The following is a 19,122-nucleotide window of genomic DNA, read 5'->3' on the forward strand; positions in this document are numbered from 1 at the left end:
TGTCAATGTTTCATTTCCTTCTGATTAAAAATTTTACGATCAAAAATAACAAAAGAGAGGCAAAATTGTATTCAACTACAAAGTGAATCTTTGACTAAAGAAAAAATATTAAATAAAAAACAAAATATCTACATACTTTTGTTTATTTTATAAATTAATGCACTTTTACATAAATTAACGCAGGTTACCAGGAAAATTAGTTATAATTATGTAATAACTATTATTTTTTCACTAAAATACCAATCACCGTTTATTGTGAAATTGCTTTAGTCAAAACTTATAGGTAGGTACGTAATTTGTCGCAGATTTTTCACTTTAGAAAATTACGAACAAGAAATGTTTGTTTTTGTAAGACAAAATGTTTCAATTAATATTTGTTTAAGATGGGATTACTTTGACATCTGGGGTTATTTTGACACGTTTTGCATGGGGCTTAATTTTGTTTCATTTTCAGTATAGGTACCTACCGAAATTATGTTTATTTTATTTTTATGCTATATAAAAGCCTCAACATACCAAAAAAATACTTATTTAATTTTTTGTTAAGAAAATTGAAATTAAATATATATTTTATGTTTTGTGTTTAATGAGTTTAATAAAATTTATTTTTATCATATATTACATATTTTTAGTTTTAAGGTGTCAAAAGTACCCCTCAGGCTAGCATAACTTTTTAAACTGACTGTCAAAATAGCCCCGAAGTCTGGTTTGTTTGGCACCAGATTTTTTTCAAGAAAATATTGCAACAAATAAAAAAGTTACATTAACAAAACCTCTCAAACTATGTCAAAGTAACCCTGTTTTACGATACCTAATTTTCAAATTGGTTTTTAATTTTAATAAGTAAGCACCTTTTTTTTAAAAACAATCTAAGACCAATTAGATGAATTGATTTCTAGTTTTTTTTTATGTCTTTTATTATTATGCACATCTAGTTTTATTGACCTTTCGATTAATTAGAACGAATTTATATATTCATTTGATCTACGTTGCGTTTGATTAGTTTATACGTTCTGTTTTTTTTTTTTAAATTTGCACGCGTTATTCGTTATGAGTCTCGTGATAAATTCCTTTCTCGTCGCTTTGTTCTCTCGTCAACTGTGTATTTTTCGTCGAAAGTCTGTAGTATTTCATTTTGCATTTCATTTGAAGCTCGCTAACAGAGATATCACACTCCCACAATGCGAAGCGACAAAGAAAAATGCGTTTTTATTGTGCGTCGACGTACAATTGCATAATAGAACCGCTCTCGTATTTTCCATTTTGGAATTCATTTATTCCTGTTCAGTCGGTGGTCCATGGGGATGGAATTCAGCGAATTAGACTGTGAAGTTTGGTATTAGCCCCCTCGACGACACGCTGTAACACGGGTCGGTTTTTTGACGTCCAGTCGTGGTGGTTGATATGGGTCTGACGTAACGGCGGGGCCCGGCTAGTCACAGTCTCGAAGAAGGGGCTTTAATTATGGCGGATTTAACGGAAACTTTCGTTTTTGGCGGCCATAATTAAAATTCGAAACAGCGATTGCAGATTGCAGGTAGACGTTTGATAAATCGGTTCCATCTCAAATGGTCTTCCCACTTGGACGAAAGTATTCAGTAAGAATAAAAAGCTGCGTTAATTAAAGAAGCATCGAACTAATCAGAGTTCACGTCTGTGTTGGAATAAATCAAACTCAGAACAGTCGGGTTAAAATAATTACATGTCTTGTTCGGGGTAGAGTAGCGTTCATCACGACCGAGCTGCATCCGAATCTAATATCGTTAATTAGATAACTGAAAAACCTCTGGGATTCGGGAGAATTTTAAAAGAAATTCGTTGCTCTTTTTATTAATGCCTTCAAAGCTCCGCGCTTAATCATACCAACACTGAAAAATGCACACGACTGACCCTTCACGGGGTGGGAAATTGCCTCTTTTATTCGCGCATCTTAATATGACACTAATTACACACGCAAAAACCAAACGAAATTTTTGACATGTCAACGATGGACTTTTTACATTGACATCGGAACTTAAATTGGTAATTACGATTATTAATGGTGGAACGTGGCCCACTGCTTCTTCGGCGGTCATTCGAATAATTGCTTTGCCATCATTTTATAATAACTGCTGCGACGTCAATTCGCTCAAAAACCCAACGGAATTTCACCAAGAGACAAGCACAGCGGAATTGCAACAAACCTGTTTCGAAGAACCGAAATGCGACAAGATTTTGCATAATTTTATCAAAATGGGTTTCCAGTAAACTAGCTTTGCCCCCGACTTTTAATAAAACTATGCACATAAACTTAACTTTTACGAAAGTGTAAGAAATTTTAGTTATTTAGATATTTAAACAACTCGTAAAAAAACTGATTAATTTTTGTCAAATAAAAGTTGTATCGTTCAATAGAAACCGGTTTTATTTCTGAATATTACAAAGGCTTTTTTACACCAATTTGTAATATTTTTCTATGACCCTAACAGAAAGTAAGTTTTTCCACCCTACAATTACAGAAAGGAAAGTAGCTAAGTATCTTCTTCATGTCAAAATTACAATAACAATATACAGGGTGCGCCAGAACTCGCGCCCCAGAGAAAAATGCCATGTAAGGTAAGATACCAGGAACATGAAAAAAATGTTAAAAAAATTCTATCTATAAAAAATTTGAAGTTATGAGAGTTTAAATTTTGCACTTTGACTCTATTTATTTCTGTTGGATAAATAATTTTCCAAGTTTTTTTCCTACAAGTTATTAGAAGAGGATACAAAGAAGCTCTATCCTAAATTGTAACTCTCTTTAATGTTATTTGTCGCTTTTACTGGCAAAATTTTTTAACTTTTACAAAATAATTATAAAAAAACATATACGATATCATCAGTGTCATTAAATAGATATGAAAAAATGTCAAATGTCAAAAAATAAATGTGAAATTTTTTTGACAGGTAGAATTTTTTAAACATTTTTTTCATGTTCCTGGTATCTTATCTTACTTAAAATTTTTCTCTGGGGCGCGAGTTGTGGCGCACCCTGTATAGGATTCGCCAGCACTCGCGTCCCAGAGAAAAAAGCCATGTAAGGTATGATACCAAGAACATGGAAAAAATGTTAAAAAAATTCTATCTATAAAAATTTTGAAGTTATGAGATTTGCACTTTGACTCTACTTATTTCTGTTGGAAAAATAATTATTCAAGTTTTTTTGCTACAGGCTGTTAGACAAGGAAGCTTTATCCTAGATTGTAACTCTGTTTGATGTTATTTTTGGCTTTTATTGGCACAGTTTTTGTACCTTTAATGAATAATTATAAATAAACATACAGGGTGCGCCACAACTCGCGCCCCAGAGAAAAATGCCATATAAGTTAAGATAACATGGAAAAAATGTTAAAAAAATTTTATCTATAAAAATTTCGAAGTTATGAGGGTTTAAAGTTTGCACTTTGACTCTATTTATTTCTGTTGGAAAAATAATTTTCCAAGTTTTTTTGCTATATGCTATTAAAAGAGGAAACAAGGAAGCTGTGTCCTAAATTGTAACTCTGTTCAATGTTATTTGTGGCTTTTATTGGCAAAATTTTTGTCCCTTTACTAAATAATTGTAAAAAAACATATACAAGATTATCAGAATCATTAAATAGATATAAAAAAATGTCAAATGTCAAAAAGTAAATGTCAAAATTTTTTGACAGATAAAATGTTTTAAACATTTTTTTCATGTTCCTGGTATCTTACCTTACTTGAAAATTTTCTCTGGGGCGCGAGTTCTGGCGCACCCTGTATATCATATTATAAATATCATATCAGATGTTCAGTATCATATCAAAAAAATGTCAAATGTCAAAAAATAAATGTCAAAATTTAGAATTTTTTAAACATTTTTCTTTGCTTCTGGTATCTTATTATACTTGAAATTTTTCTCTGGGACGCCAGTTCTAACATCCTGTAAAAATATTACCTCCATTGTAAAAACGAAAAAATATGCTGCTAGATTTAGTTGTGAAACTGGAATATCAAGAGAAATTGTTAACTTTAAAGTTTTTCTTGCTGGATAGTAGAAAAAATTATGTTTTTTATTTCCTGGTCTCGGGCAGTAACTTCCAACTTCCACTATTTTAAATTTTAATAAATATGAGAAAAGAACCTATGTCTATAGAAGTTTTATGTTAATTTTCACGAGTTTTTCAAACAAAATGAATAACTTTTTCAATTTTTTATAGATTGTTTTTTATTTTAAGCCACATTTTCCTACCCGATAATGTTTCTTAAATTTTTTAAATCAGAAATGAAAAAATGCCATCTGATTTGACTTGGAAGTAAATTTTCTCGTTGAGTAAATTTATGTTCTTTTGTATGGATTTTATAGCAAATAATTTTATTATTATTGTAAGTGGAAGGTAAAATTTCAAAGTCGAATCCAGGAATTATAAAATGTTTAATAATTTTTTTTATTAGCAAGGGATATATTGCCATCTTCAGTTCGAAAAAAACGAAACAAATTCATAACATCTTTAATTTTATTATTATCATTGAAATGTTGCGGATTTGGGCATTCGTAAAGTTATTCTGGTTTGTGGCCTTTGGGAAAAATACTATTTTTGTCAACATATTATTTTTGTAATGAACAGCGGTTGGGGTAAAAGCATTTTTTCTATTTTTTGTCTCTCTGTAAGCCGTGGGCGCAATAAGTGTCTAATTTCTAGTTCGATTTGGCCATAGTCCATTTCCATGATTTACGATTTAGTGATTTACGACTCTCGACCGGTCGAACATGCATATTTTTGTATTGCTATCAGCCTGAATTATCGATACACTATCTACCCAGGAATAGCAACAATGTCCATTTAAATCCGAAAAAGCTTCAAGGTGCAATTAATTATAGCTCAGCAAGAGGGTTCAGCACGGTGATACCCACGTATTAAACCGTTGATTGGTGATTTATCCCTTATGATAAGAAAAGTGGCCGAAAGCAACCGATTCCTTGCGACAGGAAGTTGCAAACCTGTCTTTTATAATAATTACGTCGTGGGATTTTTTCCCATCCCGCTTTGAGGCAAAAACACGTGGAATATTACGGTGATTTCGGAATTCTCTAGCTGTCAAATTTCGTCCTGTGAAGGTTCATTATAAAAATTATTACCTGGAGCACGCCGAACAACAAAAATTGTATGAAGAAAATAATTATATACATCGGGTTGAAGGGAGGCTGAGCCGGCCTTGTGACGCCAATCAAACCTGGCTAGAGGCGGTTGAGCCTGCATCTGAGATAATGAGTTTATAAATGATGCATAAATCATTTACATCTTTCAGGACGCGGCGGTCTTGCGAAATTTCGAAATATACTACACACAATAATTACAATTCGCTCCGCCATAATAAGATTCTTGTCAAAGCGATTGATTATGACGAATAGGCGAATAGAAAAGCGAAATAGCTTTTTTGGACAGGTAGAAAAATTTCATAGCTGACAAAGCAGCCATGGTTTATAAACAATCCGAGAAAGCTTAAGATACAGGAAATCGCTGGAAGTGTTAACCTGAAATGTGAAAAATTTAACTTTTTAAGTGCTTTTTTCTCGGAGTGATGAACTGTTCGACAGTGGTTTTATCTAATTTATTCCGATTTTTTGATGTGTTACTTTAAATTTTATATTTAATATTAATTTGTGTTGCTTGGCTTTTCAGAGAAGTTTTTCTGTGTTTATTTGCTAGTTCTGCAATAGTTCATAAAAATTTTATACATTCTGCTACATTAAATAGGTAATACACATGGAGATAGTATTAACTAATACTAGGTCCATGGTTATATACCAACTATACCTGATGAATAAAAAGTATGGAACCAAACGTTTTTTGGTTCAACTTTTTATTTTTTTGTAAAAACAAATTGATGAATGATAAAGTACAAAATTTTATATTTTTTTAAATGGCAGCTCACTATGATCTAAGAATTAAAATATCTATTTTAGGTATATTCAATTTTTTCAATTTTTTTTTTACATAAATTGCAATTTTGACAAAAAAATGCATAACTCAAAACCAAAACAAAATTTCGTTATCAAAAACAATCACATTTTTTTATTACTTTCATTTATATTAATTATTATTTTCTGGAGGCAAATTATTTAAATAAAAAACGCTTGGTTCCATACTTTTTATTCACCCTGATGTATATATGATTTGAATTAGAATTGGTTTTGCTTGTAGTATGTACCTATGTTTTTCTTAAAAATTGTTTGTGTTTTTTTGATAAAATTTTAATATTCTTTAAAATTCAAAAAATAATTAAGTCAAAGTATAATTTTTGTAGATGTTATAAGTGTTCCAAAGAGGTTGAAGATTAAAACTGCAGTTAATTTCTACTTTAACGTTTTAATAGAAGTAAAATTATAAAGTTTATGTGAGTTTTGTTGGGGAACTTTACTAATTTCTACAGTAACTTTTTGCACAATTGGAATTAGTTATTATGTGTTTCTAAGATATGATTGAATTGTTGGTATGAGTACATATTTACAAAATTGCTTTTTATGATGTTTCTAAAAGTTTTATATTTTTGCTTAGATTTAATGTTTTATGTTTTTTTGGTATGGATTTTGATTTTTGTGTGTTTTCAGAGCGGAAGCGAGGCCGTCAGACGTACACCCGCTACCAGACGCTAGAATTGGAGAAAGAGTTCCATTTCAACCGGTATTTGACGAGACGGCGACGCATCGAGATAGCCCACGCGTTGTGTTTAACCGAAAGACAGATCAAGATATGGTTTCAAAACCGGCGTATGAAATGGAAAAAAGAGAACAAGACCAAAGGCGAAGGCGGCTCGGAAGGTGGCGGAGACGACATCAGCCCTCAGGGCTCCCCTCAGTGAACTCCTCGTCACGATAACCATGTACCTAATTACACATTGTAGTCATTGCATTTTCTTTTTGCCGGGATCTCCGACGAGAAGGTGCGCTCTTTCGGCAGGAACTCTCCAAATTCCCCAACCACAATGACCTCTTCAACAAGTCCTCTGTGCATAAGTCGATAGAATTTAGTTCCGATGAACGCGACTCATCGAATTTTATAGTTTTATTTATTTATATATTGTATAGATATTTAGATTATTATGCGCGAATTTATATTTGGACACTACACGGATTCATTTAGAGGCCAGTGCTACGTGCAATCAGTGATGCAGATGAACTGCCCAGTGAAAAAACACAAAATTTTTTGTATAAATATTTTCTATAATGTTAAAAATGAGTGGTCGCTACGGTTATGTTATGAAGCTCCACTGCAGATTTTCAGGTCAGTGAATGAATTTTTTTTTCAAAAACTGACGAAACTTTTTTTTATAATTTTTCCAGTGAGTGTGAACTCTTAGACATCTGAGATAGTTACGAAAGTGTCGTTCGGCATAGAATTGTTTACTTAAAGTGTAGATATTTCGAATGAATGTATATTTGGTTTTAATACTAATAATGATGTAAATAAATCCGGTAAAAAAGAAAAGGATATGAAATATACGATATTATTAAAATTACGCACTTTCATGCCAAAGGTAGAGTAACGTTATCCATGTAGGACGTTAACAATACTCAGATACGTAATACTTTAATTAGTAGAATTTAAAACATTCGGAGTATCAAAGCTACTTTTTTTTAACCTGTTTTTTTCTGAAAAAAAGAGATATTTTATATACCATTTAATTGGACCGCAATTGGAGACAACAAGTCTTTAAAATTGCTAGTGATAACAGTAACGAAATACGTAACGCTGCTACAAATCGAGTATACGTAACTAATTATTTTAATATAAAAATCAGAGCTATGTAAAAACGGTTAGGCAAATTAAATAGGTTTTAAAATTAATTAATTTACTAAGAATCGAAAAAACCAGAGTCCCTATTTAAGTTGGTTAACCATTTATATACACAACTATTTATACTACTATACCTAAATTAGGATTTGCAGTGGCATGCTGTATATTTGTACCTATATGGATAAATTAGAGTATAGTTCTTTGTGCTGTGGTGTAATATTTTAGATTAGAAGTACTAAGTTTGGCCGACACTTAATTTCGGACAAATTACCATTTTTTTGTAAATGAACAAAAAAATTGTATCATAAATTATTATTATTTTAACAATCCTATATAAAATTTTATTTTGATTTAAAAAACCAACAAAAATTTTAAGTATATAAATACTTTAATACTTGGATTTCTGTCTTGTGGATTTCAACTTATATATACCGTACATATAATTAATATATGTATAAATAAAATATTATTGTAAATTTACGAAACTGTTTTAAATTCGTACCTCTCCAAGATGGCCTCTTTTAAAATGGATTATTATTGGATAACATAGTGCAAAGCGGCTCCGCCTTATTTCTACGATGATAAATGATCAGACGATTTCGGAAAAATGCATGTTGCATGACAATTGCATGAAATTTCGCACCCAAACATCTCCCCTCTCTCTCCAACCGCTTGAATCGCAAGTTATGGGCAATAACAAGTGGTCTCTTAAAGTAATCTCCCACTAAATCATCGTGTACACGCGATACGCGTTTATCTTAGTTTACGCAATAGATCGTGTGTGTGGGAGAGAGACGGGACGAGTTTTGTGGCACACAAACCAGATGTTGATTTAAGATAGCTCTTGTCTTAATGTTTACAAGATGCAAAAGGTGTAATTGTTTTTAAGGGTTGAATCGGTTGTCGATAAGAGTTTAGTGAAAAGTGATCGCGAGATCTTCATACTAAACACTTATTTGGCCATATATTTTAGGACTGGTAGTCAAGACCGCAAACAGCTTTATGGAAAATGCTGGGGTGGCGGCACATAAATCAATAACGCGGGATTCGTGCCGTCTCTCTTCCCCTAATATTTCGCCACTTGTTTCTTTCTCTCTATCATCCGAATTGCTAAAGTTAGCCTCGATATTTTCCTAAGATATATCGCCGTTTCATTTCCATCACTTAATTCGTCTTTAAAACAATTTTTGTGACGCGAAATGACCAATTCCTAGTTTGAAAAACATTTTTATTGTTGACTTTATCGTAATTGACTTGTAAAATTTTAATGCATTCGGATGAATAATAGAAGTGTAAGCTTTTATTTGTAGTGGTAATAATAGCTAATTTCCATTTCTCATTAATAAAATATGTCGTAATGTAATACTAAATCTATCCTAATTACCTTAATGTTTAGATTATATATTCAGATTAGGTTTTATAATGTGATTGCGTGTTTTTCCGATAGCGGCCAACATGAAGAAATTTTAAAATTACCGCCTTTTAGGGGGCCATTCTGATTTGGGCCGATCTTGTATCGCTCCACCTCTAACACTTAGTTGCTGTCAAGCAACTGTCAAACCTGCACGGCCCCTATATTTGTCAAGGCCCTCTGGCACCGCCTATGTTCCTTAACTTTGAAGCTGATTGGTGGACACAGGTGCTTTCCTCTCTATGATTAGTCATTAAAACATATGAATAAACAAGATACCCTTGGATACTAGCGACTCTTTTACGAACAACGGTAAGTGAGTGAACTAAATAGTTTCCATTGTTGAAGCCAAGAAGTGAAGAGCTCCTCATTGGTATGTACGCAACGACAATCTTATTGAAAATTATCACGATTTACTCGAAACCACAGATAAAATTAAATTATGAAACGACAGATGCAACCTGCACTATTTTAAACCAACTCTTGATTTATTCCCAAGGAAAATCACCTTTAACAAAGTCATCCGACGGGGAAAATATTTTCCATCACTCGTATCCGCTTGTTTTTTTTATTACTATTATTGTTATTATCACACTTGAGGGTCATTCAGGTCGCTATAAATAAATCTTAATTAATATAAACAAACTGATATTTGTGTGACCTTTCAAGTTTCGCTTTATTAACATTTAATTTGCTATAATTAATATTATTTACTTGCTGTTTATAACAGGTGTGACATTAAGTGGTCCAAATGTCATTATTTAAAGAACAATGGTCTAAGGAGCTTGTAATTGAGGATGTTTGCTTTGTTTTATGAATGGTACAATTAGATATACCGTGTGACTGGGATAAATTAGTAGCGGTTGGGGTCTAAAATGTTTGGCTACTTGAGAAAATTTAGTTTCTTATAAAATTTGGTAAAAACAAACCAAAAAACTTACTCTTGCGTGCTATTAATGGCAGTTATACAAGATTTATGTAAGTTTGAACTATTTTTTCTTGCTGTGAGTTTAAAAGTAGAACTACAAGAAAGATTCTTAACTGATTTAAAAATAGTTCTAGGCGGTCAAATAATTAAAAGCATAAGAAATTGCTCCAAGAGCTGTAACAGAAATAAATGTTTCACAAAATGTTCATTAATTACCGATTAAAATAGATATCACAATTTATCTTATCACGGCTTGATTCTAAATAAGCATCTAGGAAAAATAAAAGGAAAGAAAAACATTATTCGGTGTTTATACAAAGTTTCAAATAATTTTGGCAATATAAAAATTATGAAATTATTTTGAATAATAAGAAACTTGCCGAGCTAGAAAATTAATGTAATGGTCAACATTTAATGTAATTTATTCCACAATTATTTTGTCATAAGTATTTTTTGCAGCAACACTTATTTGTTTTTTTTACTACTTTTACTAACTTAGTAAATTGAGTGAAAACTGAAGTAAGAAATATGTACATTAAAGTACTTTAATGAATTGGTTGTAAATTTTTTTGCATTTTTAAAGCTTTTGTAAACGTAGTAAAATTTTTCCAAATAATAATGAAATTACTGTTCTTTTTCCTGACTGTAATGTGATTGTTGTATTGTTTAAAAATATCCTACGTGCAAATTAAATGAAGACGTTGAAAAATAGAGAAGTACTAATATTCCTTGTCGTTGGTAATACCCAGTAATAAAAATAAAAATAACTGCTTGCGTTGTTTTTCCCAGTAAATAAATGACCAAATATGTAAAATTGCGCAAAGTGTTGTGCGATTTATCACTTGATAAATTTCCGTTTCTTTGGTTTTTTCATTGTAAAAGTTGGCTTGTTAAAAGTGTAAGTTATTTGGTAAGTTGCATAATTCGTCCGCTGTTCGAAATTCAATGTAAGCTTTCGTCATTAGCCAAGTTTGCTCGTATAATATGTTATGAAAGTTTGGTGCGAAATCCACGTAAATCTCGAGGATATTTATCAGTTTTTGTCGCCCGCAGAACGATTTCTGATCTCCTTTTTATATTCTGCGCCTTTCTTCCGATCTCTCAATCACGTTGGAAGGCTTGTTTCTTTACAACGCCCGCTGTTACATTATTCATTACCGTCAGCTCGCCTGTTTAGTGCTATTTTGAGCGGAGAACTTCTCGACTGAGATATAGAGGCTATTTTCACTGCAAATATAACGAAAAACTTTACATTACTTCACGGCAACTCGAACATTTAGCATGTATGCTACCTTCTGTGAGCCTGAGCTGGACAAATGTCGCATACAGGTGCAATATCAAGGCGCACCGAACATTATTCATGTTATAATTAGACAGAGTCGTTCTTACACGCGGCTTCTGGATCGACCAACGACACCTTCAAAGGAATTTATTAAATTGCACAGGAAATGCAAACCAGAAGCCTTGCAACAACACCAGTTAAATATTTGTCGTATTCCACGATAATTAAACGAGGTAAGGATTAAGCCGTGGGATGAGATATTTAAAGAGTTGCCAGAGGAAGGCGGGGAGATGGGACGATAATGAAACGGACCCTAATTTCCCAAACACGACACAAAATTAAAATTGACCTCAAACGAAAGGACTTGATTTTATAAAACAACGCTCTCTACTCAGAAGGATTTTGGATAAAAGGAACAAGAAATTTCTTGTAGTTAATTTCATCGATATGTTTGTTACCTAGTTTTGGTTACTTTTTCTTCTAAATGTTTAAGATATCAAAATTTAAATTGCATTAAGAATTTCAGTTATGAAATTCAAATCTCTTTTTGAAATTTGATGAAAACTACTTCAAAAGTTCATCTCTTACAGTGCTAAAGATTAAGAAAGCAAATATCTACAATTTTTTTAAAGTATTAGGTACTAATTAAATATTTGTAATTAAAACAAATATACTGGGTGTCCCAGGCAGGCTTGGATATAGGAAGTTAACATGAGAAATTAGTTTTAATTTTTTTCCGGCTGCAGGAGTAACATAAATCAAAATGTTATTAATGGAGCTGGTAGTACTTGAAAAGGGTTATCTTCCTGACATTTTTGTCGATTCTCCAATTAACTTCATGCATTTGGGCGAAAACGGCTCTTGAAAAATCGAAATTTGAATTTGCCGGGTTAGCGTTACTAAGAAACAAACTATCGAGTCATAGCAAGGGCCTTTAGTTGACAAATTCTCTTTTGGCAACAATGACTTGATAGATAGTTCGTTTCTTGGTAACGCTAACCCGGCAAATTCAAATTTCGATTTTTTAAGGGTCGTTTTTGCCCAAATGGAGTTAAATGGAGAATCGAGAAAAATTTCGATAACATAGCTCTTTTCGAGCAATACAAAGCTCTTTCAATCAGATTTTGATTTCTGCTACTTTTGCAGCCAGAAAAAAATAAAAACTAATTTCCTGTGTTAATTTCCTATATCCAAATTTGCCTGGGACACCCGGTATATTAAGTTGTTGCACATGTTTTTAAAATATTTTTAACATTAGTTTTTTTTTTTTTAAATTGGAAAACCAAACTAATTATCTACTGATTTTTATTTTCGTTAAGGTTTTATTAAGTTTATGAAAAAACATTTAAAAATAGAACTGCTGTTAAAAATACTTTCAAGCAAATTCAAGACCTAAATCTATTGTTTGTCACTAACAAAACTGTGTTGAAATCGTCAAAAATTCCTTTAACAAAAGAACTAATTTAATATAACAATTTTAATGAAAACTTTTGTTCAAAGAAACGGTCTTCTTATAGGTATGTAACAACGCAATAGTAACAAAACACATAAAATCTATTTAAATCATTTTTTTATTTTTAAACGTCACAAAAGTGACCACTTCTATTACGTATTACTATTAAAAAGTAACAGTTTTACTTTTTCATCAACAAGTAAAAATTCTATTTTTGCTTGAACCATGACATTATTGACATTTACCAATGTTGTTTCTTGCTGCTTCAGAAATTTCTGGAGAGGTACATTGTAGATCATCAGCAGTATATTATGTTATTAGGAGTAAAAGTGATAGTTTGTCTGATTTTGCTGAAAATAAACGTTCAACTTGGCCACATAATTTATTTCTTTTACCTCTAATAACATAATGTACCTACTATTGAATACTCTATTTTGAAATTTTAGCTAATTTTTTGAGTATTGTAGCGATGAGCAACATAATAATGTTTAAATATTTTTGTACGAAATTTCTTTTTAGGAGAGAAAAATTATTTCAATTATGAATTGCATCTGATTTGAGTATAACACCGTTTAATTGATTGGATTTGTATTTGCAGATACATTTTTATTCTAAAATAATTGAATTTGAAACTAAATTTTTGTTAATTAAGTTTTAGAAATGAAAATTATTATTTATTTGCAAAAGTTTTCACAATTTGTACATTAGAACTGAAAAATACAAATAGTATCTGTAACTGCAAATGTTTTTTCAGCAATGAATGAATGCTTTGATAGCTGCTGATCTAAATTGAAATCGCTTTGTGTATTTTTTCTTGGAGTGAAATCGAGTCACTGGTCTGCACAACAGGATCTTAATTTATACCGAGTGTCTCGTTGCTTGTGTCGTGTTCTCGTCTTCTTGTCCACTTATCTCATTTCGAATTACTCTCCGAATGATGGATTATCGTGTTTTACTTTCAATATTTTTTAATAAGCGAGTAGCACCAAAAAAATAAAAAATGCGTTTTAATCAAAATTGATCAACATCACACTGTGTCCAGACAATGCCCATCGTGATCGAACCCTAATTAATGATCAAACACCTAAGAGCCGGTGTGAATCACCGACGAAAGCAGACAAATGAAAATTAATGATAGAATTTTGGAATAAAAATCATCAATCACTCATAACAGGAGAATGATGGGAAAGACCGCCTGCATAATACAGGCTTTCCATCGCCACAGCTACTGTCTAATGCTTTGGCAACATTCATTATCGCTTTGAAAAAGCAAAATTAATCATCTCCAAGCCATCGCGGGCAAAATCAAAAAGTCGCTCAGATTACTCTATTTGCAACACTCATAACTCATCGCAATTGTTCCAATAAGAATCTTAATTAAAATAGTACCGCAATCGCTCTGGCGGCATCTACAAACACTGAAAAAATCAACCCTCGTGTAATTAACCAGGGCTAACTGTTTCGGCAGTTTCGTGAGCATCATCATCATCGAATGCCTTACATTATTGATAAGGAACACGCATCGATAATTTCATGGCCAATAATTAACGCAAAAACCGTTATTAAATGCAAACGGAGGGTTGTTTAAACTTGCTTACTTATTTATAAACGATTTTTTGAGGTATTTGTGACGCTGGTAGGACTTGTAATTTATAGTGGCACGACTAAAAATAAGCCGGAACTGTATGATTTAAGACGGTTCAAAAATTTCGATTACAAAACAGCTGAAGGTGAGTCTATTTGACAATGTTTAATGTCACCCCGACTCGGACTAATGGTGTATTTGTAACTTCAAGTTGTACACGAATGTCCTTAAATGAACATAATTTGTAATTGGCGGATTAAAAATTTTCACCAAACAAAATTCTTTGAATTTTCTTAAACACTTTCTTTGAAAATTCAAATGAGTCTAATTGCAAGTAATAATTGGCTTAATTATAACATCTTAATTAATTTGTTTCCGACTTTCAACACTTAATCTTAATTATTGTAACGAAAGAATGATTCAAATTAGTTTTTAACTGTTGGACAAAAAATGTTTAAACTCACTAATAAATTGCACATTAGTGAGAGTGGAATTAGTTTATACTAACAGATGTCATTAAATTAAAGTATTTTGAGTCGTGTTTAGACCTCAGAAAATTAAGTCAAATTGACTGGGTTATAAATCTTGACAAAAAAATGATCCAAAAAGTGTTTACAGTTATAGAAATATTTTGAGATTTGGTCTAGTTTGTACGAGTAAATTACGAGTACCTATATGCAAGTTTAAGTAAACACAATACATACATTATTATTACATTATTTTTGCAGTAAGGGGAAAACTTTCTCAAAATTTAACATTTAGAAATTCTGTTAAAAATTTAAATACCTACTGCTACATGACGGGTGTTTTTTTTTTTAAATTTGGCCATTCATGAAAGTTTAATTGTGAACGAACCATCGTATTGAAAGTTATTAATCTGAATTTGACAGCTCGACGGGCGTATTAAAAATTGTGGTCCGTTCACAGCACACTTATATCACCGCCAACTATGACGCCAAATTTAACTAAACACCCGTTTTATAAAATGTTTAAAACAGGTGGAGCTGAATAACTTTTTGTTTCTGTCCTATTAATGAAAAAGTTTGGTTTCGATCAAAAGATTAGCTTTAAACTACGATTAATGTTCTCGTCGAATAAACAAAAGTCTTGTATTGGCACCCACTGAAATGAGATAATTTTGAGTCGATTGGTTTGTGGTAGGTTTGAGTGAAAAAGAAAAGGTAGAGTCTGGCAAAAAGTGTTATGTTCTTGATCAATACAAATAAGGCAAAAACGTTGGGCGGTGGCATCGGTTGTTGAGGCTTTGCTTTGAAGTTCACGAAGCTGGAAGACAATGGTAAGTCGCAATCCCGTCCGATATTAATGACGTTTCTTTGTGATCCAAAGTGTCGGAGATAGAGATCTTGTGTAGCAAATATTAATCTTCGTGAGTGGTCTAAGAAGTAGTAGTTCCGCATAATTAATAATTCGTTGTATAGAAAATGGTCCCGAAAACAATCTCGGAAGCATTTGAAATACAAATTCTAATTTCATGAATATATTAGCATAGCGAATAAAAGTCACAAAGCATTTGATTTCGGTTTCGGCGTTCCCCGAGCTAATATGCAAACAGAACGTATCCCAAACCGCAGTCGGTATTAAAAAAAGTCCCTTTTGTATAGAAACACTATGAGCCACCCCTTCAGATATCATATTGACATGACAGTGCCTTAATGATACTTCCCCTCGCGGCTGATTAGACGGTGAGTGTCGAGACGTCTCTCGCACCACCCTAGCTCACATTCAAAGATTTCGCCGATGCTGTTTTGTCCCACATGACACAGGCCCCGCCAACTGTGCCAGAGACACTGACAAATGACGAACTGTCACCGAGAAGGAAGACTGATATGGCCGCCGTAGCTATTCCTCTATGCCCGCTGAATTCCATGCGACACACAGCCATTTTCAAAAATATTTCCCTTCTCTCATATTTTCACTGACACAATGATTTTTTTCTTTGCGGAAACGAGAATAAATATGAGGCATTTTTCGCTCTAATAATTATAATAGTAGCCCGCCTCTAATATATTTCAATTTTATTTTTATGATTAAGTGGCACATTTTTCACGAGACGTTCCACCATAAAAAGAACGCGCATTAAAATTTTACCAACGACAATACACATGCGACACCTATGTGGATGCCTTCATGATGGACTGTTTCGAACAGGTTGCAGGCTTTTATCGACAATTACGAATAAATTTTCAGATTTACAACACCTGCTTTCACCCCACTGAAATATAGAGAAGCCACGCGGTTGCCTATTCATAACGTGGCCATTCCATCATCACGAAATTTATTTCATACCTTACACACAACACAGACCGACGCACCATTCTTATCCGACTTCTACAATACATTTATAGAGAAATAAATATAACAAGTGTTACACATATGATATTTGTATTAGAAGCAATAAAAAATTAATAAAACTCGGTTTATGGAAAATTTCATTCCAATCAAATTTTATTTCCTGATTAATTTAACCTAAGTTTAATTTTATTATAATTTGCTTTTGCAAAAAGTCCCAATCAAAGGTAAGTGAATATATTTTTATCTTTGTCTATTATTATGCTATAACAAAGAAATTTAAGATACTTTTAAAGTCAACGCAGAGTCAATAATAAAAATCTTTTTAAATTTTATTCTATAACTAAAAAATTGAGAAAATAACAATATCTTTATTTACTAATAAAACAAGTGAACATTACGGTAATTCTCAAACTAAAAACTGAAAACTAACGGACATATAATGGACATAATAATTCGAAACAAATATTACCTGCTTCTGAATGATTTGGAACGAAATTTTATATAAATCAGGGTGTTTCAGAACTTGGGCACCAAAGAAAAATCTCAAGATAAGATACTAGGAATATGGAAAAAATGTTTATAAAACTTTGTGAAAAAAATTGACATTTATTTTTTGATATTTGACATTTTTATGACTATTTAATCTTGTATATGTTTTTTCATAATTATTTAGTAGGTAAAGGTTCAAAAACTTTGTCAATAAAAGCCACAAATAACGTTAAACATATAGTTAGAATTGAGAATACAGCTTTTTGTTTCCTCTATTAACAGTCTACAGCAAAAAAACATGTAAAATAATTTTTTCAACAGAAATAAATAGGATTAGAATGCAAAATTGAAACTCCCATAATTTTTTCATGTTTCTGGTAACTTAATTTACTTGGCATTTTTCTCTGGGTTGAGAATTCTGAAACACCTGTACCTATATATGTTACTGTGGCTAATAGATTAACAATAAAATTGTTAACACTTTTTATGAAATTAAAAAAAGAAGATTATGTGAAATGATATTTTTATACAATATAAATATTTATTTACTTTCAATCATTATAGTACTATGCCCAGTTCCGACCTTTTGGAGGTCGGGGTCATTACATCTCCTGGTTTGAAAATAATTTATGAAGAATAGGTAGAAGAATTACTAACGTTACGAGCCCAACAAATGTCAAAAACTCAATTTGTTTGCATAGCAACTACGTCAATGTAACAAGACTCGCATGTAATGTACTACTTATTACCTCCCTGTTAGCAGATATTGTTTTTACGAGTGTTTTAAACTTTTTTATTTTCTATTTGGTTTCTGAGACTGAAGCCATTTTTTTTTAAATTATTATTGTCGTATTTACATTTTTTTTATTTTTGATAAATTATATGAGAAAAATTTAGTTTTAAAAATTGTACCGATTGACTGCGAATGATTGTGACTTTTATCGACACAATGGCAAGAAATTCGAAATCATAATTTAGTAACCATGTCAAATACATACCAGGTGAGTAAAAAGTATGGAATCAAACGTTTTTTGCTTAAACTATTTATTTTTTGAAAAAACTAATTGATGAGTGATGAAGTACCTACTATAAAAATGTGATGATTTAACAAGAATAAAATTATTCGGAATTTCCTTTTGTTTTTGAGTTCTACAAAAAAAATATTTTTTTAAATGGCAACCCACTATAAAATCATTTTTCTCATAAAATCTATATTCTAAGGATTACAACTATCTGCCTTATATTTAATTTTTTCAAAAAATATTTTTTTACATAAATTGCAATTTTGACAAAAAAAAATCGCATAACTCAAAAACAAAACAAAATTTCGTTCTGAAAATACGATTTTATATTACTTTAATTTATATTAATTATTATTTTCTGGAGGCAAATGGTTAAAAATAAAACCGCTTGGTTCCATACTTTATATTCACCCTGTATAAACGGCAAGGTTTGATAAGCAACTGTCATTTATTTTTGAGAGGCGACAGTTGGCATAGTCGTCACCTGAAACAATCTGATTCACAGACTAGAAGGATTACCTATCAATAAATGCAGTGTTGTCATTTGGTATAGGTCACAACAAATTCTTCAAAAACTTCTATGGTTTGTCTCTTACATTTCTATAATATTGATTAATTTGATTAATATTGATTAGAGTAGAATTGTTTTTTTACAAAAGGATTACAAATGGCAAACCAAAGCCTTACTTAAAAGAAAAAAGAATAGTTGCTATTTTTATGTTAGCACACTAAAATATTTTGTGTTATTTTGTAAAAATTTACAATTTCTTTATCTGTAGCCTTTAAAATAAAATGATTGTTATTATTTTTTTATTAAATTACGTAAAAAAAACTGTTTTTGAGAATAAACTCAAAACA

At 31.5% G+C, this 19,122-nt stretch overlaps 1 protein-coding gene across 13 annotated transcripts in view; it reads left to right on the forward strand.

Annotated features, from left to right (window-relative positions):
* LOC123006928 (homeotic protein antennapedia-like) overlaps nucleotides 1-19,122 on the forward strand; it is a 122,418-nt gene that overhangs the window by 85,865 nt on the left and 17,431 nt on the right. For 9 of the 13 annotated variants that reach the window (XM_044401859.1, XM_044401866.1, XM_044401860.1 and 6 more), the window contains one exon: nucleotides 6,596-8,261. In XM_044401859.1, the coding sequence (XP_044257794.1) occupies nucleotides 6,596-6,846 (251 nt within the window). In that variant the 3' untranslated portion in view covers nucleotides 6,847-8,261. Of the gene's footprint in view, nucleotides 1-6,595; nucleotides 8,262-19,122 lie in introns of those variants that run through there. The other 4 variants (XR_006412841.1, XR_006412840.1, XR_006412843.1 and 1 more) reach the window with 1 other exon arrangement.

Source organism: Tribolium madens, unplaced genomic scaffold (assembly GCF_015345945.1).
Source record: "Tribolium madens isolate multiple individuals breed KSU strain unplaced genomic scaffold, Tmad_KSU_1.1 Scaffold_3;HRSCAF=73;Tcas5.2_LG2, whole genome shotgun sequence".
Taxonomy (NCBI): Eukaryota; Metazoa; Arthropoda; class Insecta; order Coleoptera; family Tenebrionidae; genus Tribolium; species Tribolium madens.